The 25,229-nt window shown below is 51.9% G+C and overlaps 2 protein-coding genes across 5 annotated transcripts; both read right to left on the minus strand.

Moving 5' to 3' along the window:
- Positions 1-5,287: 5,287 nt before the first annotated feature.
- SERTAD3 (SERTA domain containing 3) lies at positions 5,288-9,138 on the minus strand. Of its 4 annotated transcripts, XR_010408280.1 has the most exons (3): positions 8,689-9,117; positions 5,756-6,553; positions 5,288-5,650 (listed from the first exon to the last, which is right to left on the minus strand). XR_010408280.1 is itself a non-coding variant. In XM_045891553.3 (2 exons), the coding sequence occupies exon 2, from the start codon at positions 6,545-6,547 to the stop codon at positions 5,951-5,953; it is 597 nt and encodes a 198-aa protein (XP_045747509.1). In that variant the 5' UTR covers positions 6,548-6,553; positions 8,640-9,138; the 3' UTR covers positions 5,288-5,950. The 4 variants fall into 4 exon arrangements, 3 of the variants coding, with proteins under 3 accessions (XP_045747509.1, XP_045747508.1, XP_064437766.1); XM_045891553.3 differs by having other exon boundaries at positions 5,288-6,553; positions 8,640-9,138; XM_045891552.3 differs by having other exon boundaries at positions 5,288-6,553.
- Positions 9,139-11,165: 2,027 nt separating this feature from the next.
- Positions 11,166-22,783, minus strand: BLVRB (biliverdin reductase B). The gene is made up of 5 exons (XM_045891555.3): positions 22,598-22,783; positions 16,891-17,055; positions 16,665-16,754; positions 15,279-15,407; positions 11,166-11,421 (listed from the first exon to the last, which is right to left on the minus strand). The coding sequence occupies exons 1-5, from the start codon at positions 22,674-22,676 to the stop codon at positions 11,264-11,266; spliced, it is 621 nt and encodes a 206-aa protein (XP_045747511.1). The 5' UTR covers positions 22,677-22,783; the 3' UTR covers positions 11,166-11,263.
- Between the last annotated feature and the right edge of the window lie 2,446 nt (positions 22,784-25,229).

Below are 25,229 nucleotides of genomic sequence, written 5' to 3' on the forward strand. Positions count from 1 at the left end.
ACCCCGACATTGGGTGCCACCCGATATGATGCATTAGGAAGTACACAACATTCCCTGTGGAGCCTCCCTGTTAAATTTCATAAACTAAATCTCATGAAGCCTCTATACCTAACATTCAGCTTACAGGAAACAGAGAGGAACAAATTAAACGAACACAATCAGACAAATACAGAATGTGGGACATCTGTAAGCACAACTGGACTGTTCCATCAAAAATTCAATTTTGAGGGCGCCTGGGTGGCTCAGTTGGTTAAGCGACTGCCTTTGGCTCAGGTCGTGATCCTGGAGTCCCTGGATCCAGTCCCGCATCGGGCTCCCTGCTCGGCAGGGAGCCTGCTTCTCCCTCTGACCCTCCCCCCTCTCATGTGCTCTCTCTCTCTCTCTCATTCTCTCTGGCTCAAATAAATTAAAAAAAAAATTCAATTTTGAGAAAACAGAAAAAGGGATTGGTGGGGCTGATGGTGGAGAACTTTCTGGAATGAAAGTTACTATATAATTTCGTTATTACAACCAATTAAGCATATGAATCCTGATTTGGGGAGGGGGGTACAGCTACAAAAGATATCCTGGGGGGGGCGCGCCTGGGTGGCTCAGTCAGTTAAGCATCTGCCTTCAGCTCAGGTCATGATCTCGGGGTCCTGGGATCCAGCCCGCACTGGGCTTCCTGCTCAGTGGGGAAGCCTGTTTCTGCCTCTGCCTCTCCCGCAGCTCATGCTCTCTCTCTCAAATAAATAAATAATAAAATCTTGAAAAACAAAAAAGAAATGCCTGCTGAGCCATTAGGGATAGAATGTTAAGATATCTACAATTTGGGGCGCCTGGGTGGCTCTGTCGTTAAGCGTCTGCCTTCAGCTCAGGTCATGGTCCCAGGGTCCTGGGATCAATCCCCGCATCGGGCTCCCTGCTCAGCCAGAAGCCTGCTTCTCCCTCTCCCAATCCCCCTGCTTGTGTTCCCTCTCTCGCTGTCTCTCTGTCAAATAAATAAATAAAATCTTAAAAAAAATATATCTATAATCTACTTTCCAATGGTTCAGCAAAAAAAAAAAAAAGCATATATACATATGTAGATAAAGGAAACAAAATATTAACAATTAAATCTAGGTGGGAGGGTATACAGGCACTCAGAATACATTTTCCCCCCATCTTTTCTATATGCTTAAATTTTTTTCCATAATAAAAAGAGGGTAAAATGCTAATTAGAACCGGTCCCTGCCAGGCAAATTCACATAATTTCCCCTACAACCTATCCTTATGGACTGGGGGAAAAAAAGGAGGCTCTGAGTCTCCAAGTGGCTTGCTCCAGATCACATGCTGGAGAGCTCAGAGGAATCTCAAGAGCTTGGTCAACCTGTATTTATTAAGCACCTACTATATTATGGGCACCGTTGTAGACACTAGGGGAACAGCACTGGATAAGCCTCATACCCTCATACAGTCTCTCTTTTCATGGATCAGGGGAGGGGGTAAACAGAGAAAAGAAGTCTGACAATAAAAACATCCATGGAAGTCTGACAATAAAAACATCCAGGCACTGTTGTAGGCATTAATGATAGGCAGTAAAACTATAGACAAAAATCCCTGATGTGAGGGCGGTGGACAATACACTTAAAATAATAAAGAAATAATTTAGTGTCTTAGAAGGTGACAAGTGAAAAGGAAAAGAATAAAGCAGAGCAGGAGGAGAGGAATGAAAGGGCCTGCAGTGTAGATAGGGTGCTGGAGCTGGTAGGAAGTTCCGAGTAGACCCGATGAAATGAGAGAGGTAGTAAGGTTCTGGGAGAAGAATGCTCCAGCCAGAGGGGAAGGGCCAATGCAAAGGCCCTGAGGAAGGAGTCTGCCAGGCAGCGAGGCCAGTGTAGCTTGGGGGGGGGGGGGGGGGTCGGAGAAGCTTTCAGGCCGTTTAGAGCCCTCTACGGAACGCTATGTTTTATTCCGAATGGGATGAGACCCTGGAAGATGAATAAACGAGGAAGATAATTTCGGCCTCTGTTCAGTGCCTTGAAGAAAACAAAATAGGACGGGATAATAGAGAGGCCTGTGCCAGGGTGGTCCAGGAGAGCGTCCTTGAGGAGGTGACCCTGGAGCTGAGACCAGAAAGAGCAGGAGCCAGGAATTCAAAGGGCTGGGGGAAGGGAGAGGGAGAGAGACCAGGCCTTGGGAAATGAAACCAGAAACAAGCCACCGGGTAGGGCAGGCCTGGGGAGGAGCCTCCGCCCGAGGGGGAGGGGGAGGGGAGAGGGAGGGGAGCGCCCCGCCCCCAGCCGGCCGCCCCACCCGGCCTCTGGGGAGGGAGCAGGCGCCGGGCCGGCTCCAGCCGCCGCCGCCTCCGGGGTATTCCGCCGCCCCGCCCACTCGGGGTGGGGGAGTGGGCAGGTGGGAGGGCCCTGCCCCGCCGGCCCCGCCCCGCGGCGGCCGCGCCCCATCTCCCCACCGCGGGCCGGAGGAGGGCAGTTTGGGGAAGGTGGACTCTGCCCTCAGACCCGGTCCCTCTGCGGGCGAGCCTTTGTATTTCTCTCATCAGTTCTTTAATCAGGCAGGAGCTGGGCCTCTCTGAGCCGCAGTTTGTTTATCCGGAAAGTGGGGGTGCTCCTCATACTGCCCTCACGGTGGTACTAGCAAGCTACACGATTCCTTTTTACTCAGTTATCTGTAAGGCAAAGAGGGCCTCTTAAAAGGTGAGTCAGGTCTCATCCCTGCTCTGCTCAGCAGCCTTCCATGGCTTCCATCTCATTCGATAAAGCTCAGTCTTTCACTTCATGTCCAAGGATGCTCTCTTCTTGTACACTCTGCTGCAGCTACACTGACCTCTTCAGGGTCCCGCACTCCACTCATGCACTCCACTCATGCTCTGACCTCAGGGCCTTTGCACTAGCTGTTACCTCTGCCAGGATCGTCGTCCCCCCCCCCCCCCCCCCCCCGGGCCTGACATGACTCACTTCTCACCTCCTTCAGGTTTTTACTCAAATGTCACCTTGTCAGTGAGGCCTTCTCTGGCCATCCCATTGAAATAACAATACCCCAGCCACTTTCTTGCTTTCTTTTTCTCTCCAGCATTTATCACCTCCTAACAGACTGCATATTTCACTCATTTTTCTATGTATTTCAGCCTTCCCCAACTAAGCTGTGTGAGAACAGGAGCTATTTTATTCCCGTGCCTGGAAGAGCACCAGGCCCACAGTAGGCACTCAATAAATGTAAGCAATTATTGGAATCCCTAGGGTACATCGGGTCCTCCTTTTCGTGGTTTACACAGTCGCTCGGTGAGGTAGGTACTACCGGAGGGCTGAGGTTGGGACATGCTGGTGTGTTTGAAGAACTGTAGAGAATGGTATAGCTGGAGCATAAGAGTGGCAGGGAGCGGGCAACGTGAGGAAGATTAATTCAGAGAGGTAAGAGGGAGGGTTGACCGTTGCAAGGTCGGGAGTTCATTTTTGCAACAATAGAAAAAAACCCAACCACATTGTTTTTGAGCACACACCTGTACTGAGCATAGTTCTATGCACTGGGGCATAGAGCTGGGCTAAGACCAGCAAAACCCCTCCCTCTCAGAGTTGCTAATAGACCAGAAGGCTAACCATAAACAGGTAATAAATAACTTGAGATAGGATAGGTGCTACTAAGAAAATCAAATAGAGTGTGGTGGGGGGATGGTGCACCTGGATGTGTTGAGCTACGCAAGGTAGGGAAGACAACTCTGAGAAGGGGACATTTGCATTGGTGAAGCTATAGGAGAAATGTCCCCTGGGCCATTAACAAGTGCAAAGGTCCTGGGGTGAATGAGCTTGGGATGAAATGAGACCAGTGTGACTGGAGGTGAGGAAGAGTGGGAGATTCAGTTGTGAAGTTAGGAGCAAGATTGCCAGGTCTTACAGGCCTTGGTGAAGTTCAGGTTTTATTCTGGGTATGAGAAGTCACTGAGAGTTTTAAGTAGGGGTAAGATATGATCCAATGGGCATCTATATTGAGATGTGAAACACATGTGCCTCGAGGTTCTCATGACCATCTCTTCTCGATGTTGATTGGCACCCATTGGTCAGCTACCCCACTGCTTTCAGATTTAGATGCAAAGCCCCTCTCTGGGCAAGAATCTTGGCTTTGGGCCAGAAAGCACAGGCAAAATCCCCCTCCTTTCCTGGCCTGTGGACTCCGCCCTGATGTGGTTCCTTTTTGCAGACCTTCCAGAAAAGTCCCTAATGCGGTGTAAACTCACCTGCTGAGTCTTCAAAGGTCTTTGCAGACTTAGCCAGTACAGCAACATATCACACTGCACCTTCCCAGCCTCCCTCTTTTCTCCACTCACCAGCCTGGGCTTGTACCTCCTAAATAAACCCTTAGCACTGTAACTGAAGCCTGATCAACAGTTTTCTAGAAAGATCTTTTTTTAAATAGTTTTTTTTTTTTTGAGAGAAAGAGCAAGAGAGCACACAAACGGGGAGTGGGAGAGGGAGAGGGAGAAGTAGGCTCCCCGCTGAGCAGGGAGCCCTACTCAGTTCGATCCCAGGACCCTAAGATCATGACCTGAGCTGAGGGCAGACGCTTAACCGACTGAGCCATCCAGGCGCCCCTAGAAAGATCTACACTTAATGCTCTCTTTGGGCATTTTCTTTCCCCTCTGGACCTCAGCAATACCTTGCATACAATTTTAAGTGCTAAGAGTGACCTATCCTTTTGGTAATTCATGGGACTCAGCTTCTCCCTCCTGTGTGCACCCATGTGGCTAGGGATCCAAGTTTACCAAGAAGCAAAAACACAAATAGTTAAGAACCAGTGTCTGGGGGCGCCTGGGTGGCTCAGTCATTGGGCAGGCGTCTGCCTTCGGCTCAGGTCATGATCCCAGGGGCGTGGGATCCAGCCCTGCATCGGGCTCCCTGCTCAGCGGGAAGCCTGCTTCTCCCTCTCCCACTCCCCCTGCTTGTATTCCCTCTCTCGCTGTCTCTCTCTGCCAAATAAAATCTTAAAAAAAAAAAAAGAACTAGTGTCTGGAGGCCAACTTAAGAGTCCCCTGGTCCTTGCTTTTCTTGCGGTGTGATGGGGAGCAAGTGATTTGGCCCCTCTGAACTTGAGGTTCCTCCTATGTAAAGCCTGTTAACAGAATTCTGTATTATCATGAAGATTAAATGACTTAATTCAAACAAAGTGGATAGAATAGTACTCTTAACAAGTACTCAGTAATTATTATGTTTAATAATACGCCTGCCCCCACTTTGGCAGGTAAGGGGTACAGGTGGGGAACTTACCAGGTCCCTCCCAGTGACCCACTGAAATTTAGAAACTTTAGGCAACACCATCCCTTCCAAAATACTTTTATTAAAAAAAAAAAAAAAAAGTCATTACAAACAAGCAAAAAACAAAGAACAAGACCCACCACAAAACCCGCCTTTCTTTTAAATAATGCGGCATGGAGCAGTTTGGTTTCCACCCTATTGCACGTGGTCCGGCCTGGTTATGAATCAGGAGACTGCTGGGACTGGGGTCTTGCCAAAGAGGTGGGGTTCAACCTTGGGGGAGGAGGCCAGCCCCTCCTGCTCCCTTGAGGTGCAAGAGGCAAAGTCTGAGTTCCCATAGCAACCAGGCAGCACATCCCTGTCATCCTCTGACAGGCCCAGCTTTATCTTCCCTGAGGCCCCAGTGGTCACAAGGGGAGTAGGAACTGGAGGGAAAGGCAGAAGAAATGTGGGAAGTGGGAAATCAGACTCCCAGAAACAGAGTCACGTTAAGGCATTTGGAACAGATAAATTAATTCAGGAAGACCCACCTTCACAGAAGGCTGTGGTAACCACACACACATGCAAGACGGTTGTGGAACCCTGAAATGGGAGGAAAGGAGGCCACAGTCATTGCTTAGAGACCCCACCAAAACACACATACACACACACACACACACACACAAACAGGTGCATCCAGGGATCCAGCCCACCGAGGCTGAGATGAGGAAAGAGCCCCCAAAGTTTTAGGATCCCAAAATGATTTCCATAATGTGATCGAGTTCATTCCACTCCCAGGACCCTGGGGCACAGAAGAGGTTGTGAGGGGGCTCCGGTGGGGCAAGTGCAGGCTCCTTCTCTACTGCAGATGTGTCAATGTCCAGAAAAAAGTCATCCAGACCCGAGTCCCCCAGGTACCGGGAGCTCAGAGCTTCTAAGAAGACTGGATCAGGCTGGGGCAGCCCTTCGTTCTGGGGTCCTGGGGGAGCCACTGGATTCTGAGGGGGCTCTGTCTCATCCATGGACGTCTCCAATTCCCTGAGAATAGAGCCGATGGTGGCTGACAGGGAGAAGTCCTCCTCGCCCAGGAAGAGGGGCTCAGGGGGCAGGACAGGTGCTGGAGTCAGGCACAGGGCGGCCTGGAGCTGCTGGAGGGTATTGTGGATGAGGACATGCCTGCGTAGGCTCGGTGCTCGGGGACCCAGGCTTCGCTGGACTTTGTCTAACGAGATTCGAAGCAGGGCTTGCTGGTAGCTCCGCAGGCCTGCTGGACCCCAGTCCCACTTCTCATCCTCCTCTTCCTCCTCCAAATCTGAGTGTTTCCTCTTCAAGCCTCCTACCATGGTGCCCTATAGAGAGAAGAGGAGCAAGTCAGACGCAGAGGGGCTAGTTCAAATCCCAAATCTATAAAATGGACATAATATGCGGGATGCCTGGGTGGCTCAGTTGGTTAAGCGGCTGCCTTCGGCTCAGGTCATGATCCCAGGGTCCTGGGATCGAGTCCCACATCGGGCTCCTTGCTCAGCAGGGAGCCTGCTTCTCCCTCTGCCTGCCTCTCCCCCTGCTTGTGTTCTGTCTCTCTCTCTGACAAATAAATAAATAAAAACTTAAAAAAAAGGACATAATATGAATCCCACAGGGCTGAGGAGGGGAAAACAAGATCTGGACCGAAACATAGCTGGGTTCGCATCCCACTTACTTGCCTGTGTGGCCCTGAATAGTGAATCTGCCTCCTTCAAACACAATACTCATTTCTTCAAAAGTGTCACATATGACAGGTGTGGAGTATGGGGACCTGGGCTAGAGGCAGGGAAACTTGGGTTTGAACTCTGGCTGTGACACTGCTCAGCTGTTTGATCTTTGTAAGTTATGTGACATTGCCTCTCTGGGTCTCAGATTCCTCATCTGTAAAGGGAGGACTGTAAAATTTCTTACTATATTGTCAAGAAGATCCCACGTGTAAAATACGCATGGGGCCCATCTAGTTAACCTTAAGGAACAAGAATTTAATTGTCATTTATTCATTCAGTATTTTTACCTATTGACTGCCTATTATATTAGAGACACCTGGAGCCCTGTTAGGACACCTATTTGTAGAGACTCTGCTTTCACAGCGATGATTATTTTTCTTTTTTTTTTAAGATTTTTTTTAAATTTCAGAGAGAGCACAAGTGGAGGGGAGGAGCAGAGGGAGTGGGAGAAGCAGGCTCCCCACTGAGTGCGGAGCTGTAAGTGGGGCTCCATCCCAGGACCCCGGGATCATGACCTGAGCCAAAGGCAGCCGCTTAACCGACTGAGCCTCCCAGGCGCCCCAGGGAGTGTATTTCTTTCCATGCCCTCTTCCTAACGCACTGAAAGCACACCCAAGAACTGGGAAGGAGCCTCCCTCCTCCTCTCTGGCGCTCCTTCGGCTTTCCCCAAAGCGTGCCTCATAAGAAAACTCGCTAACACTCAACTCCTGCCAGGCTCCGCCCCCTCCATGGATCTCCATTCAGTATCCAGGCAGGCAACAACTTAGCCCAGGGGCTTCTGGGAAATGTGGGCCAATTGAGCATGCACTACAATCTCCAGAGGGCTCCGCACGCCAGAGGGCGCAACCTCCCCCGCCCTCCCTCAGGGCATGCGCACAGGGCCCGGGGCCGGTGGGGGAAGGGAACCCGGACTTCCAGCTGCCCGGCGCGGGCCGAGCCCCGCCCTCCGCTGCCTCCAGGGCGGCGGGTCTGAGCTCCACGCCTGGACGCCCCTCCCCCACCCCAGACTCCGGCCCTGAAACTGCTTTCTCCCAGTCCTTCGGACACCAAGAAGGCCCTAGATTCTTCCCCAAAACTACTGTCGGGTCCAGAGACTCGGGCCCCAACACATGGCTCAAAAACTACAAATGCTCTCCGATCTACTCTGTTCGGGATACTAATTTTGAAGCCCTCACCCGTCAACTTTCCCCTATTCTCCCGTCTTTCAAACGTCTTTCGACTTCACCTCCCAACTCTCCCTCTGACTCCAAGACTTGAACATGGGACTCTCCCCAGCACCTCCTCTCCTCCACTGCGTCTCCCTCACCAAGATTCCTTGCACGTAGCTTTCTCGCTTTTCCAAATGCTCGGGATCCCAGCCCCAAGCCCTCACACCTTTTCCAGAACACTGGAGCCCCGAATTCAACCCGCCCGGGAGACGCGAATTGTCCCAATCTTTAGATTTCCTGCCCCAGAAGTTGCTTCCTTGGTTCTCTCGCTTCTCCAAACACCCCATGTCCCAGCTTCAAACTCCGTCCACTTGGAGATCCTGCCCCAACAACTTCGCCTTCGGTCCGGGATCTTGAATTCAGTCTCCAGTCCCCAAAGCCCACCAATCCTATCAGTCACCCTTATTTGCACCCTCTACCCACGCCCAGACCCCGCCTCCACAACTCTCGGGGGGCGCGCCTCCACCTCCCCTTACCCAAGGCAAATCTCAAGCCGGGTGGCCTCTCTCTCTCTCTCTCTCTCACCTTCGCTGCCAGGTTCGCAATGACCAAGTCCTGGAACGTCCGCAGCTTTACGACCCACACCAGCGCTGAGTAGGAACCTCGCTCACCTCCCCAGGGCCTCTCGGTTTGGCCTCCGGCCCACCTAGCTCCGCCCCGGAGCCGAAGCGCGAGACGTGATTGGCTGGAGTGCTGCCCGCTGCGGGGCGAGGATTGGCTGGGTGGAGCCACCGGTCCGTCGCCAGGAGACGCCGGACCCGCCCTCCCTTTCCTTACACCCCGGACCTTTTAAAGGATTCCGACTCGTCCGGGGGCGGGGCCGCGTCTCGAGGGTGGAGGGTGGCGAGGACGTCAGAACCGTTTCCTTCTACTCAGCCACTGTCCTCGCTCCAAAATCGTCAGCATTGCTCTCTGCGATCCCTTTATACCAGGTGAGGACCCCGTAGCGGGAGGGGCTTAACACGCCCCTCCCCACCCCGCTTTCCGGGCGGGTGGGGCTGAGCCCCTCGCGGAGGCCGCGCCCCCGGGGTTCCGAGGGCGGACGCTGCGGGGCGGAGGATGACGCAGCTGAAGACCAGCCAATGGTTCGGCGCGGTCTACGTTGCCTGGGCGATCGCAGCCGGGTTTCTGTCTTCCTGCCCCCACACACTGTGCCCCGGGCCCCTTCTTAATCCTAAAGACTTCTCTGCACGCCCTGTGGTGGTCTCTCCTGCACCCCGCCTCCCCCCGGCGCCCTAGCCTTCCTCTCAGGCAGGATGGCATCTCCACTGCTGGGAACTCGTTCCTCGGTCGCCAAGGTCCTGGGGACAAAGTCCCAGCTCCTCCCCTTTTGCCACAAAGCCCTTCACGGTCTGGCCTGATGCACACTCCTGGCTCCCTGTGATCCGGCCCCACTGGTTGACTTACAGTTTTTCCAAAATGACTTCACGTGCCCGCGCCACCATAAACGCTGAGATTTTTGTCTTGTCTTTTTCCCTGCCTTATCCCTAGTGTTTTAGGTACCGTAGCAAGTACTCAAAAATGACAATAAAGGGCCTCTGGATCTTTAAACTGGTTTCCTCATCCTGAAAATACACCTTCAGTTCCCAGGCTGCCTCTCGCCAGAACTCATCTCAAAAGTTTCCTCCTCTCAGAAGCCCTCCCTTGAAGCTCGAGAGCGGGTGAGGCTCCATTCCATGGTGTCCTGGGCTTCTCCCCGTGCTGGCCCTGACTCCTCTGCCCTTGCCTCCCAATCCTGGCCCTGTGCACTCGAGGTCGGGATTGTGGGCCCTCAGAGGGCAGGTACCAACCAAGGCTATCTTGGTCACCCAGGGCTTGGTCCGTAGCATCACCTAGCACATGGCTGGACACAAAGAAGGTACCCAGTGAAAAGTTTTGTAAATGACCAATATGACAGAAAGAGAAAGAGGGCAGGAAAACAAAAACAACAGTGCCAGTGCCCTGAAAGCCTGAATCAGTAGTGCCCCACCCCCACAAGTTTCACCAAGAGGAGTGGGGAGGCAGATTTCTGCAGGCAACCCCTGGGAAGGGAGGTTAAAGTTCTTCAGACCAGTTCTCATTGGTTGGAACTTGCCACCAGTCATCCTGCTGCTTGCAGAAGCAATATAGGAAGGGAATGGATTTTTTTTGGATGGGGGAGGGGAAAGTTAAAGGTGTTGGGTGGGTAGGTCAGGGAAGCTGGAAGTAGGAAGAGAGGAGTGGCTCACCCAGACCTGGGAAAGGTGTCTCTGGGGAACATGGGCAGGGGACAGTAGATTATCAAAGAGGGACATGATTAGGAAGGGGTCATTCTTCCCCTTCCCCGTCCCAAACCCGCCCCTCTTCCAGGGCCCCCATCTCGGACTGGCCCCACCATAACCCCATCTCCAGGTTCTAGCTCTATGCTTCTTCCTGGATGCCTCTCCCTGCGCACCCCCGCACCCCCATCATGGACTGTCCATTCTGCTCACACCCACTCTCTTGCCCCACTTAAGGCCTCTGTCTTGGTACCCTGGGGCTCCAGAGCCTGCTTTTGCAGGCCTCTGATCCACATTCACCCAGCAGCCAAGGGCAGCTTTATAAAACACAAACCTGACTGTGCCCCCTCCCCGCTTCTCTCCTGCTCTGCCCCTTGCACAGAACTTCAGAATAAAGCTCAAGCTTTTTACAATGATTCTGCAGAGTTTAGCTTCCATGTAACAGCCTCTTGGGGCTGATCACTCCTCCTCTCCGACTTGTTTGCTCTCCAAGCTGGGTCAGGTCATTCTGTCAGCCCTCTGGGCTTCCTCCTTCAGAGCTACAGTCACTCTGGGTTGTCACTCTCACGGGCCGGGGTGTCTTCCTCGGACTGTGAGATCTATGAAGCCAAGGTCACCCCTCATAGTCCTCACAGTCCTCACCGGTGGTCTCTAGCACAGGGCCAGACAAGGACATGAATGAAAACCTTCCACAGAGGCAGAGAGAGACCCTGAACCACCCAGACAAAGCCACACAGAGGAAGTCACAGAGTTGGGTCTTCTAGAATAATTTGAAGCTCTTGGCTCAAGATTTATTTCCTCCTTTCCTCTGTTCTCCATTTCCCAGAATGCTGTCCTCCCGGACAGGGTCAGACCCCTAGTCTCTAGTCGTACTGGTGGGAGGGGTAGGTATTGTGCCCGTCGTACTTATCGGTGGTGAGGCAGCTCAGCATGAAGTGGCCCAGGTCATGTTTGGAGATGACCCTGGAGGGCCCTCGTCCATCCAGGGTCACTGTGTAGGCCCCTGTCAGCGGCTGGTCTCCTGCAAGGTAAGGACACAGGGGATGGGTGAAGCCCATGTCCCTTCCCCCTCCCACAGCATGTGACCACTCCAGGGTGCTTACGGTGTGCCCAGCCCAGAGGGTATAAGAATCAATGATGTATGAAACCCTTACAAATGCAAAGGATGCCAATCTATACCCCTTACTTCATTCATTCGACAAATCCTTACTGATGGCCTATTAGGTGTCAGGTGCTGGGCACCCAGCAAGGGACAAAACAGCCAGGAACCCCCTGCCCTTTGCATGCAGATGTTCCCTGGGAGAACAAATAAGAGAGTAAAATAGACAATATGTTATAGGGAGAGAAATAAAGCAGGGACTAGGCTAGGAACGATTAATAACTCAGTGTTACCCATGGGCAAACTGAATCTGCAAGAGAGAAAGTCACTTCCCAGGGTTGCAAAGGGTGACTTCCCAGTGGCAAAGGCTAGATTTGCTCTGGGTCCTTCCATCTGGAGGCATAACTTGGCCAATAGGAGGGCACCTGTTGGCTGCATTATGATAATTAAAAATCTCTGACAGTGACCAACTTAACTGAGGGATCGAATGTAGCCGACCAGGGTGCAACCTGGAATAATGTGCAGTAAGAAACATACACCCTCACCCAAGTGGCATTCCTGCCAACAATGTTTAATCTGAGCCTGAGAGAAAACAAGCAGAGAAATCCAGAACATGAAATATTCAGAAAGACACCTGGTTTGGTTAATTTTATGAGACGTTTTAAAGAAGAGAGATGGAGGATTGTTCCAGATTCAAGGTGACATGGCAACTAAACACAACCCATGATCCTTGGTCAGATCCTGATTTTGTAGGGAGGGGACATTGAAAAAAAAAAAAAATATATATATTTTTTAAGGATTTTATTTTTAAGTAACCCAATGTGGGACTTGAACCCACAACCCTGAGATCAAGAGTTGCAGCTCTTCCAACTGAGCCTGGCAGGCACCCCAATATTTCTTGACAATTCAAGAAATTTGAATATTGAATATGGAATAGACACTAAATGATGTGATCGAGTTAACATCCATTCCCTTGGCGCATTAATGGGACACTGGGCCATTCCCAAAGATTTTTTTTCTTGGGAGATGCCTATCAAGGTTCTAGGAGTGGAGTGTGATGATGTCTGCACCTTACTCTCAAATGGTTCAGCCAGAAAAAAATTTTAAATATACACACACACACACACACTAAGTGAAATAAGTCAAGCAGAGAAAGCCAATTATCATATGGTTTCACTTATTTGTGGAACATAAGGAATAGCGTGGTGGACATTAGGAGAAGGAAGGGAAAAATGAAGGGAGGGAAAATGGAGGGAGAGATGAACCATGAAAGACTATGAACTCCAAGAAACAAACTGAGGGTTTTAGAGGGGAGAAGGAAGGGGAGTGGGGGGATGGGTTAGCCTGGTGATGGGTATTAAAGAGGGCACGTACTGCATGGAGCACTGGGTATTATACGCAAACAATGAATCATGGAACACTACATCAAAAACTAATGATGTACTGTATGGTGACTAACATAACATCATAAAAAATAATAATAAATATATATATGCACACACACACTATAAAAAGATATATATCACACATGTATTCATATATACACATCAGAGGTATGCATAAAAGAGAAAGCAAACGGCAAAATGTTAATTGAATCTAGATGGTTTATGGATATTCATAAACCAGGGTGCTTACGGTGCTTAGGAAGGGGTCATTCTTCCCCTTCCCTGTCCCAAACCTGCCCCTCTTCCAGGGCCCCCATCTCGGACTGGCCCCACCATAACCCCATCTCCAGGTTCTAAATTTTTACACGCATACTACCAAAAAAAGAAAAAGAAAAAAAGAAACTGAAGAAAGGTACTCTGTGTTTTGTTTTGTTTTTTTTTTTTTTTTAGATTTTATTTACTTATTTGAGAGAGAGAGAGCATGAGCAGAGAGAGGGGCAGAGGGAGAGGGAGAAACAGACTCTCCGCTGAGCAGGGAGCCCAACACAGAGCTTGATCCTGGAACCCTGGGATCATGACCTGAGCTGAAGGCAGACACCTGACTGAGCCACCAGGCCCCCCTGCCTTTTTTTTTTTGAGAAAGATACTTTGTGTTAAATAATTTTTAGGCATGATGTCTCTGGGCTTCACTTCAAACCCGGGAGGTCAAGATATGTACAGATGTTCTGTAATATGTGCTCTGTTCAGAGATGACAAAACCAAGGCTCAGAGGCCGTGGGCCTGAGGTCCACACGGTGCCGGGGCTGGGATTTTCACCCAGCTCCACCCTGCAGCCTCACTGCCACCGATTCAAAACTTAGGATTCTGGTCCCAATAGGGCTCTAAACTGAACCCAAACACTGAACCTTATTTGACCCTCTAGAAAGTGTGCAGGCCTCCTCCTGTCAGGGGCCCCAGGAGGCAGAGGGCAAAGTAGAACTGCTCAAAGCAGGGGTGACTGAGTGGCTCAGTGGGTTAAGTACCTGCCTTCAGCTCAGGTCATGATCTAGGGGTCCTGGGATCGAGCCCTGTGTCTGGTGCCCTGCTCAGCGGGGAGTCTGCTTCTCCCTCTCTCTCTATTCCCCACCCCGACGCCCCCACTCATGTTCTTTCTCTCTCTCTCTCCTCTCAAATAAATAAATAAAATCTTAAAAAAAACCAAACTGCTCTTTCAGTGAGCAGGCAAATATGAAGGAGATACAACTGTCTGGCCTTTGGGCCTTTGGGCCTTTGGGCTTCTGCACCGCTGTTCCCTCATCCCAGTCCTCTCTTCCATGGACATTCATCTGCCTCCTTTCCTTGTTGCACAAAGCCATCCCTTTAGGGAGCCTGTGCTCCATGAATGGCTCCCTGTTACTCCCTTCTCTGTGCTTTACAGTTTCTCCATTCCCTGCAGCATACCTAACAGGAAGAGCATCCAGCTTCCTTGTCTCCCTGCCAGACACGTGAGCCTCATGAGAGGGCCTATAAGGGCACACACTCCGTATGCGAGAGACGTTTGTTGAATGAATGAATGAATGTCTCCCTGTGTCTGTCTCTGTGTGTCTCTCAAGGAGGGTTCTAGACCTGAGAGGAAGAGGACGTAGGTGTACTTTACTGATCCTCTCCACAACGCCACTGGGAAGTGTGGTTCCCCTGGATTAGTTCATCCAACATTAGCTCATATTTACTGAGCATTTACCATATGCTCAGCCCTGTTCTGGGCACTGGGAACACAGCTGTGATCAAAACACGACAAAATCCATGCCTTCAAGGAGTTGACATTCTAGTTGATAGAAACCCACACTAAATAAAGAAAGGAATCGGGCGCCTGGGTGGCTCAGTTGGTTAAGTGGCTGCCTTTGGCTCAGGTCATGGTCCCTGGGTCCTGGGATCAAGTACTGCATTGGGTTTCCTGCTCAGCAGGAAGCCTGCTTCTCCCTCTCCCACTCCCCCTGCTTGTGTTCCCTCTCTTGCTGTGTCTCTCTCTGTGTCAAATAAATAAATAAAATCTTTAAAAAAAAAAAGAAAGGAATGATATGCTGTGTGTGGTGAAAGGTAAGTCCCCTTCCCTTGAATATGGGCTAGCCCCAGGAACTCAATAATAATAATAATAATAATAATAATAATAATAATAATAATAATAATAATAATAATGGTGGTTGTTTTACATTTCTAAATTTGGGGTGGTTGGTTCAACAGAGATAGCCGGAAGGGTGTTAGAAAGGAGTTAAAATCAAGCAAGAGAGAGAACAGAAAGTGTAAGGGGAAGGTCTGCAATTTTACACTGTCCAGGGAAGGCCTGGCAGATCTCCCCAGCGGATAGGAGGGCGCAGGCTGGTGGCGACCCTGCCGCCAGGTCCCAGCCCCACTCACCTATATGTGGTGGCATCACGGCCACGTACTTCAGGCCCGATTCCTGCAGCACCTTGTGCATCCGGATGTGGTCATTGGTCACATCCTGCAGTCGTGGGGGCACCTTGGTCGGGTCCCACAGAAGGAAGGCTGTGGGGGGGGACATAGGACACAGTGAGCCAAAGCTTGAGGACAGACTGGCCAGGCCACACAGCCTGCTGGCCTTATGCCAGGACAAAACCCTACAGGGGCTCTCCATGGCCTTCCAATTGTCCCAGCCTCCTGTCTTTCTGACGGCCACACAAGGGATGACCACTTCGCTCCCCACCTGCTCCTGTCCAGTTACCTCCTACCTGGCCCGTGGGAGCAGCCTCCTCCCTGGTCTGCCCACCTCTGTCCCCACACGCAGCCAGATGGGGCCTGTGCACACCCAGAGGGTCAGAGCTCATCTGCGGCTCCGTATCACTCGGGGTGAAAGCAGAGTCCCCATCAGAGCCCACGAGGCCCCACCGCATCTGGCGCCATCAGCCCCCTGACCGCAGCGCCCAACACTCTCCCTTTCACACACTCTGCTCCAGCCACGCTCCCACCTCAGAGCCTTCACAACTGCTGGTCCCTCTGCCCTCCCTCAGGTCGCTTCCCTTCCTGGCGAGGATGGAACCCAGAGGCAAGGCATGGAGGCGGTGGAAATCAGCCATGAGCCGTGTGAACTCAGGTCAGCTGGTGGGCCTCCCTGTGCCTCCATTGCCTTCCATAAGAACAGCTACTATTAACTGAGCACCTACTGTGTGCTATGAGCATAAATACTCAGAACTTGGTGAGGATTAAGTGGCATTCATCCTAAGGCACTCAGATGGTGCCTAACACACAGTAAGTGCTCAGTAAATGCTGTTCCCGTTAACGGTTCCGGTTATGAACCCTGTACCCTGTGTTTTGGATTATTCGAGGCAACCAGTTGTTTAATGTGGCTCTCCTCGAAAATGGGGAGCTCTGTGAGGGTAGAGACCTAGTCTGTGTATGCCTGGCTCTGTCCTTTCCTGCAGGAAGCTCTCCCTGCCCCTCTCTCAGACTGGGTCAGGTGCCACCTCGGGGCTTCTCCTGTTCTGGCCCTGATCCCTCTGTGTCCCTCCGTCTTGGCCCCGACCACTCTGGCCTATCACTGTGCAATGATGGGTCTATTCACCACTTCCCTCCCATGTACGAGACCCATGAGTACAGGGCCCAGGGCTGTACTGGTCACCACTGTGTCCCCAGCATCACCCAGCAAGGTTCATGCACACAGTTAGTGCTCAATAAATGCACAGGAACTTGGGATGGCTCCAATGCCACCTTGCAGAAGCCCCTTGGCTGCCGGTCCAGTACCTACCCCCCACCCTTCAGCCCCATCCCTATGACCCCGCCACCCACCCGAGGTGCAGGCCACGACCTTGTCCACGCCATGGGCCTTCATGGCCGCCACAATGTTCCGGGCGCCCTCGGACATAACTGTGGTAGGACCTTAGAGGGGACAGAGAGTGGCTGTCACTAGCAGGCGGCGGTGGTGGCTGGGGTGGCAGGGGTGGGGCTGGGGGCGGGGGTGGCGCTGGGGGCCGAGGCCCAGGGGTGGGCCGTGGGCAGAGGGGGGGCTCAGTACTGAGGTCATTGCGGGTGCCCAGCAGCACAATGATGGCATCCTGCCCAGCCACGGTCTTGTCTACATCGGCCGCACGCAGAACATCACCCACTACCACGTGGGCCGGCTTGGGCACTTCTGGGGGCAGCCTGGAGGCGTCCCGCACCAGCACTGTCACCTCATAACCTGTGGGCAAAGAAGGGCAGAGAGGCAGGTCAGTGGACTTGTGGGCTGGCACCCCCAGGCTCCAGGGGCTGGGTCCTAGACGGTGCCACGAACCCCCAAATCCACCCCCAGGTCCCCTGTGGTGGGGCAATACCTTCATTCCAGTTTATAAACAACCTGCCTCCAACGCCCGCCCCCCCCCCCCCGCACTCCCCAGACTTCTCCACTCTCCAGCAACTAAAGGGTTAAAGCCTGGCATCACACTGGCCTATGCCCCCCATCTATGGTCTTGGAGGAAACTGAGGTACAGAGGAAAACATGAGCTGCCCAAAGGTCGCCCAGTGCTGGGATTGGTCCCCCAGGCTTACTTCTGAAGGGCTGGGCCCGGTCTAAGTGGGCATTAAAGATTTTGAACATCATCTTGGTATGTCCCCTCCCAAAGAATTTTGAATGAGTCTGTGTCCCCACACATACACATCCATTTTAAAGTTCACAACCAACACATTTCTTGCTTTGTTCTAAACACTGGCAAAAGGGCGCCTGGGTGGCTCAGTTGGTTAAGCGACTGCCTTCGGCTCAGGTCATGATCCTGGAGTCCCAGGATCGAGTCCCGCGTCGGGCTCTCTGCTTGGCAGGGAGTCTGCTTCTCCCTCTGACCCTCCCCCTCTCATGCTCTCTCTCTCTCTCAAATAAATAAATAAAATCTTAAAAAAAAAAAAATAAACACTGGCAAAGGATGTTAATGTTTGGGTGTATGCAAATGATGATATAAAAAAATTATTAATTGTGGTCACTGCTATGGACTAAATGTTTATCACCACCCCCCATCAAATTCATATGCTAAAGCCCTAACCTCCAATGTGATGGTATTTGGAGATGGGGCCTTTGGGAGGTAATTAGGTTTTGATGAGTCATGAAGGTGGGGGCCCCATGATGGGGTTAGTGTCCTTACAAGAAGAGGAAGAGGGGCACCTAGGTGGCTTGGTCAGTTAAGCATCTGACTCTTGACTTCGGCTCAGGTCATGATCTCAGGGTTGTGGGATTGAGCCCCAAGTTGGGCTCCATGCTCAGCAAGGAGTCGACTTGAGACTCTCTCTCTCCTTCTCCCTCTGCCCCTCCCCTTCGACCCCCTCTATCTCAAATAAATAAATAAAATAAATTAAAAAAAGAAGAAGAAGAAGAAGAGAAAGAGACCAGAGCTCTCTTTCCACCAGGTGAGGGCACAGCAAGAAGACAGCTGTCTGCAATCCAGGAAGAGGGTCCTCACCAGAGGCCAAATCTATCGATACCTTATCTTGGACTTCTCAGTCTCCAGATCTATGAGAAACAAGCATCCATTGTTTAAGCCACCAGTCTATGGTATTTTGTTATAGCAACCCGAGCTGACTGAGACAGCCTCTAAATATCATTCTTGTGATAAGTGAACCCGAGCTCCTTCGAGAAAGGGCTGATTGCCAGCCTGGGGCAGACAAAGGACAAGATGAGCCTGGAATATCTTGTGCTGTCGGCTGCTAAGGCCGTGCTTAACGGATGATGCCATTTGGTATTTTGAATAGATTTAAATGTAGATTTAAATAATGTATCTAAAGGTTTAATGTGGTCAGTTGATTTTTGGCAAGTGTGCCAGGACAATTCAATGGGGGAAAGAATAGTCTTTTCAACAAATGGTGCTGGGGCAACTGGATATCCATCTGTAAAAAGAATGAAGTTGGATCCCTACCTCACACCATATATGAAAATTAACTCAAAAACGATCAAAGACCTAAATGTAAGAGCTAAAACCATAAAACAGCTTAGAAGAAAACATAGGTATAAATCTTTGTGACTTTGGATTAGGCAATAGTTTCCTAGCTATGATATGAAAAACACAAGCAACAAAAGAAAACATAGACACACTGACATCATCAAAATTAAAAACCTTTGTGCTTCAAGGACACCATTAAGGGGCGCCTGGGGGGCTCAGTCATTGAGCGTCTGCCTTCGGCTCGGGTCGTGATCCCAGGGTCCTGGGATCGAGCCCCGCATCGGGCTCCCTGCTCGGCGGGAAGCCTGCTTCTCCCTCTCCCACTGCCCCTGCTTGTGTTCCCTCTCTCGCTGTGTGTGTCTCTCTCTCTCTCTCTCTGTCAAATAAATAAATAAGATCTTTAAAAAAAAAAAAAAGTCCACCTTCAGCTCAGATCATGCTCCCAGGGTCCTGGGATCGAGTCCCACATCGGGCTCCCTGCTCGGCGGGAAGCCTGCTTCTCCCTCTCCCACTCCCGCTGCTTGTGTTCCTGCTCTCTCTCTCTCTCTCTCTCTCTGTCAAATAAATAAATAAGATCTTAAAAAAAAAAAAAAGTCTACCTTCAGCTCAGGTCATGATCCCAGGGTCCTGGCATCAAGCCCCACATCGGGCTCCCTGCTCTATGGGGAGCCTGCTTCTCCCTCTCCCTCTGCTGCTCCTCTGTTTGCACTCTCTCTCTCCCTCTCTATCAAAGAAATAGATAAAATCTTTAAAAAAAAAAAAAAAAAGACTTATTTCCTGTCCTGGTCTAGGCCTCCCTGGGCTCCTGGCCCCTGTCTCAGCCCCTCCCATCCATATTCCACGTGGCAGCCAGACAGAGCTTTCCACAGTTATATTGGAGTACCCTCCTGCTCATATCCCTCCCCTCAGTGCCCTGAGATAAAGTCTATGCTCCTCATGACAGCCTTCCAGTCCCTTGGGGTCTGGCCTCTCCACCTCCAGACTGTGCTGGAACCACTACCCTCTTCACCCACTGCACCTCTTTCAGTTCCTCAAATGCATCATGTCGTTTCCTGACCCCTGGCCTTTGTACGTGCTGCACCCTCTGCCAGGAGCACCTTTTATCCTTTCCCCGGGCCCCCAGCTACTTGGGTGTCCTCTGTCACAGTTCTACTTACGCTGCCCTGGAGTATATCAGTGGCCCTGCGGGTCCGGGGACATTGTCATATTTGCTACCATCTCCCTGGTGTTTTATAAACACAAAAGCACAGACTTTACTGCTCCATGGACCTGGGTTCCAGCTGTGCCACTTACTGGCTGAGGAACCACAGGAAACACCTTCCCTGATTGGACCCCAGTCTCCTCTCTAGCGTGAAAACGATAAATCCCGGTGTCCCCATCCTGTGTGACCACCTTTCTTAAGGGAATGACACAAAACCTGTGTTGTACTCTCACACATCAGGGAGCAGCGGGGGCTTCCAGGGGGCCAATGTGGGCACTGGTTAACTACCAATGGTTAAAACGGACCCTAGTAAATTCTGGGTATTCTGGGGGAGAAAAATGTCCTCCTGGAGAGTGAGAGCTTCGACACAGGCTCACTACAAGGGTGCCCATTAGTGTTCTATTTTTGCTGATTAGTGACATTTATTGAGAACCTCTTATAGGCCAAGTGCTGTGCTAAGCTCTTTCTACAGACGAATGGTACTTTTCTCCAAAATTTTGTTTTAACACAATCCGCATTTAAATGTAAATTTCAATAGCCACATGTGACTAGTAGGCGACCATACCAAACAGTAGTGTTTTAGAATTCACAGATTTTTACCTTTGGAAAAAAGAGCATTTGGAAAGTACTTCCAAACTTCTTCTGTTTTTCGTTTTTTTGTTTTTTTTTTTACAAATTCCTTACTTTATATTTGTCTCTTAATTTTTTATTTTGAAAAAAATTGAGACATCTAGGAAAGTTGCAAGACCGCAATTCTCATGCTTGCTTTTGCTTTAGCTTTCTCTGTGTGTGTATATATAACATATAACATACATAATTATATATGTGTATATAAATACATTTATACATATATAATTTTTTTTCCTATTTGAGAGTAAGTTGCAGAGATCATGCCCTTTTTTTAAGCTTTTTTGATCTCAACCCTCAGTACAAAATGGATTTCAAAGCCTAACCCAGTATACACAAATCCATGCATATGTAACTGAAAGAAGGTTCATAAAACCAAGATTCAACATGCGATACACCCTGACACCTTTATGACCAATTAAGTATATTTCAAAACTCACTATCACCCACGGTTTGAAAAGCACTAGATTGCAACAACCCTACCCATTTTGAAGACGGAGAAATTGAGGCAATTTTAGACAACTAAGCCAGGATCACACGGCTGAGTTTGCTTAGCCTAAAGAAGGCCTATTGAGCACCAACTATATACTGGACACAATTCTGCGCATTTTCCATATATTATCTCATTTATTCATTGCAAGCAGCCCAGAGCAAGCGCTACTAGTTTTATTCCCACTTTGCAGCTATCTAGGCACACAGATGACAAGGCATTTGACCATGTAGGTGGTAAGTGTCAGAGTACCAGCCTACAGAATCACTGAGGTAAATAAAATCCCAGCTCAATCAAGCTCTTCTTTTTCTGATGGGGAGAGTGAGGCTTAGGGGCTCGCTGTGGCTCTGGAGAAGGCAGAGCCTCCCCTAGGCCTCAGCTCTCAATTCCCTGGGGTGCAGTCCCAACTGTGACCAGCAGGGTGGACAAGCCCAATTCAGTGGAATTCAGGATTAAGGGTAAGGTAGTCACATGGGAATCCAGATCCTCATGGTGACTCAGCACCTCTCAACTTCTCCCTCTTACTTCCTCCCCCAGAAATGCTTATCCGCAAATTTCTTTCCCCCCTCCCCACAAATCAAGATCCTCACTAGGTCTTCTTGGAGAAGGGGTGAGCAGTGGGCCTGATGAGGAACTGTCAGGCAGAGTCTGCGGAGGGTGGGTTGGGCTACGAGATATCAGAGAGTGGGATCCTAGCAGCCTCCACCCCTATGGGGCACCCAGATAGTCAATATCGTCAGAGTCACTGAGGCCAGCAAGGGTGGGGTCCTATATCTGGAAGTCCCAGGCCCCGCTGGGGGTTGGTGAAGTCTGGATGGTGGAGGCAGGGAGGATGCGGGATGCTTATCCCCTTTCTTGAAGCAATTGCGAATTTCCAGCTCTCACCCACCTTCCCACGACCAGCGCCCAAGCCTTCACCTATGTCTCCGCTATCCTCTTTCCATTAGGTGCTCACAGCAACAGGCCCCCCAGCCTTCTCGACTTCCAGCCTTGCCTGCCAGGCCAGGAGCCGGTGAACTTTTGGCAGTTAAGAGCACAGGCTGGGTTCAAATCCCAGCACCACCACTTTCAGCTGTCTGATACCGGGCAAGTCACTCTCTGGGCCTCAGTTTTCTCTTCTGTCAAGTGAGGTAATACTAGTTCTCACCGCACATGAAGAGCAGTAGGTGCTGGGAGGCAAGCCGCTGCCTGGTTGAGTAAGCCCTCGCTGGGTGCGCTAACAACCACCACAACTACAATAACAACGTTTCATAAGAGCACTGTATTTAAACCTGTCACTGGAGTCCCCCTTGCCTCCCAGGACCAATTCCTAGTCCTTGGACTCACATAAAATTGGATCTCACAGCGTCCCCCACTTCTGTCCCCGTCGCCACCTGCTTTGCCCCTAGGTCACAAACCAAAGTACTGATGGCCCAACCAGCCTCCCCCGGGTCCCAGGAGGCCCTTTCCTAATGCGCTGCATGTGCACCCCGTGACATCCCCCGCCCACCCCAGCTCATGCCTGCTTGCACCGCCTGCGCCAGGGTGGTGAGCCCGGTCCTGCCCGTGGCGCCGAAGATGGCAATCTTCTTGACGGCCATTCTGCGGAGTCGTGGGGGTGCGAGGCCACGGAGTTGCACGACGCGCGGGAACCGACTGGCTGCCGGGCTGCCCTCTCCGTCCTTCTTCGGCGGGAGGGACGGGGCGGGGCAGGCACGGAAGGCCACGCCTCAGCCTGCCTCTGGGCCCAACAGGCCACGCCTCTAGCTAGGAAGAACGCGGTGGGCGAGACAGTAGGCGGTACGCCTCTGCCTGCCGCCCAGCACCGCCCCCTCCGCCTGCCACTTAGATTGGGAGGCGGGGCCTATCTGGCCAACTGGGAGGAGCGTGGGTGGACCCGCTTCCCCGCCCCTGCTCTCCAGCAGGGGGCGGGGCGAAACTCGGGCCACGCCCACCGACCTCTCCTGGCTCACGCCCCCTCTCCTAGGGCCTGACGCTGACCTGCGATTCACACTGTGCCCCAAGGCTTTCTGGAAGCTATGAGGGAAGAAAGTGAGGGAGGGTGTGACACTGTAACTGTGTGTATATGTGCCCCTGTGACCCTGTGGGACTGTGTGAGTAACCCCAAGGGAGAGCAAGATTGTGGATGACACCATGTGCCATCCCCTGTGTGTAGCGCTATGTTGCAGTAGGGGACTGCGTGTGACACCACGCGTGGCAAGCGTTGATGCTGTTCTTTCGTGACCTTGTGGTGCCACTGTAGATGGATGACATTGTGTCTGTCTGTCATGCTGTATGCATCCATGAAGCTGGGGGATATGGTATGGGACATGTGTGAGATGTGTTTTATGGGAATGTGTGACTGTTAGTGACAGTGAAGGAAACCCCACGTGTCATGTAAGGATGTGTGACTGTGACCCTATTTGAGTGTGTGGCTGTGGGTGTTAACTATTTGTGACCTCTTGTGACTGTATGATGTATGAGTGTGTGACAGTGCAGGATGTGTGACCTGTGAGTGAGTGACTGGTGTGACAAGCTTGAGCGTGTAAAAAAGGGTGTGACGCTGTGTGACTGTGAAACTGTGTGTGACCTGTGAGTGTATGACACTCCTTGTGACCCCATTGGAGTGTGCGACAGTGTATGACATACATACACTGTCTATGTGTGTGCGTGACACAGCGTGGGTGGTGGTGGCACTATTCAAGTGTGTCACTATGTGTGGGGCTGTGGGGCACTGTGCCAGTGTGGGACCCCATGTGAGCGTGTGACTGCGTCTGAGTTTGAGTGTTTGACTCTGTGTGACCCCGTGGGGGGTGATACTGTGTGAGTGTGTGGCTGTGGGTCATGTTTGCGACGCTGTATGTGACCCTGTGTGTGTGTGTGTGCCAGGGTGGGAGTGTGTGACCCCGTGAGGGTGCGTGGCTGTGTGTGACGCTACCTCTGGCCCCGTGAGTGCTGTGGCTCGGTGTATGACCGCGCGTGGGCCGGCGCTGCAGGCGGCCGAGGCGGCGGGGGACGGCGGGCGGGAGGGGGTCCCGGGGGCGCGCTGAGCGCGGCGGCCGCGCGAGCGGGGGAGGCGCGGCGGCGGCGGCGGCGGCGGCGGCGGCGCATGCGGATCTGGTCGAGCGGCGGGGCCGGCGGGGCCAAGCGGAGCCGGGCCGGGCCGGGCCGGGCCCCCGGACGCCTACAGGGAAGGCGGTCGGGCGCCGCGAGCAGCGCGGACAGCGGCACCGGCGGCCGCGGGCCCAGGTGAGCGGCGTGGGGTGAGAGCCCCTCCCTGCAGCATCTCCCCACCTGCCCGAGCATCCCTTCCCCGCGCGCTGTGGGCACGGCCTGAGCCCCTAGGGTCTCCCGGGCTGGAGGAGGGGAAGGGGCCAGGGCGGAATGAGCCCCCACCCCTCCGCCCAGCCAGCCTCCCGCCGTGCGTGGGTCTTCCACCCAGGCCTTGTCCTTCCCGGGCCCCCTCCTTGCGAGCAGTGACTAGACTGCAGGGACAGAGAGGTGCGGCCTTCGAAGGGTTAAAGCATCGATTCCAACCCCCAGCCTCCAGCCTTTGCTGGGGCCGCAGGAGACCTCTCTCCGCCTCCCCCATCTCCTTCTCCTCCCTTCCTTTTCTCCATTCAGCCGCGTAATGGCCAGTGCCCTTCCGCGGGCTGACGCTCACCAAGTGCTAAGTGCCTCCCCATGCCCAAGTATCCTCCACTGAGGAAACAGTTGTGATCAGCATTTAACAGGGAGGGAAACTGAGGCAGAGAGGCCAAATTAAAGATGGGTTAAAGACACAGCGGGAATAAAGCAGGGCTTGAACTCATGTCTGTCTGACTTGAGCACAGGCACTTTGATTTGCTAAGATACGTGACCAGAGGATGAATAATAATAGCAAGGACCATGTATCAAGGGCTTGCATGTACTAGATACCATGTTCCCTGCATTATTAACTGATTTCATCCACAAACATCCCTAGGAAATGGGCACTGTTATCATTACCATTTTACAGATGAACAAACTGAGGCCTAGAGAGAGGAAGTGACTGGCCAAGGTCACACAGGTGGTAAGTAGCCATGTGCCCACTTAGAGCTTTCCGTGGAAGGAGAGAATAACAGTGAATTTTGGAGTGTCCACCAAAAGGGACAGTCTCCACTACACTGACCAAG

Source organism: Mirounga angustirostris, unplaced genomic scaffold, assembly GCF_029215605.1.
Source record: "Mirounga angustirostris isolate CCGP_5_RB_7025 unplaced genomic scaffold, mMirAng1.0.hap1 SCAF_16, whole genome shotgun sequence".
Lineage (NCBI taxonomy): Eukaryota > Metazoa > Chordata > Mammalia > Carnivora > Phocidae > Mirounga > Mirounga angustirostris.

Bases quoted from the DNA above. Each gene is read 5' to 3' on its own strand.
- SERTAD3 (XM_045891553.3), bottom strand. From the start codon at position 6,547: ATGGTAGGAGGCTTGAAGAGGAAACACTCAGATTTGGAGGAGGAAGAG.
- BLVRB (XM_045891555.3), bottom strand. From the start codon at position 22,676: ATGGCCGTCAAGAAGATTGCCATCTTCGGCGCCACGGGCAGGACCGGG. The intron at 17,056-22,597 runs GCATGAGCTGGG...CTTTGCCCACAG, and splicing joins GGCGCAGGCGGTGCAAGCAG to GTTATGAGGTGACAGTGCTG. The intron at 16,755-16,890 runs GTACTGAGCCCC...GTCCCCTCTAAG, and splicing joins GGGCACCCGCAATGACCTCA to GTCCTACCACAGTTATGTCC.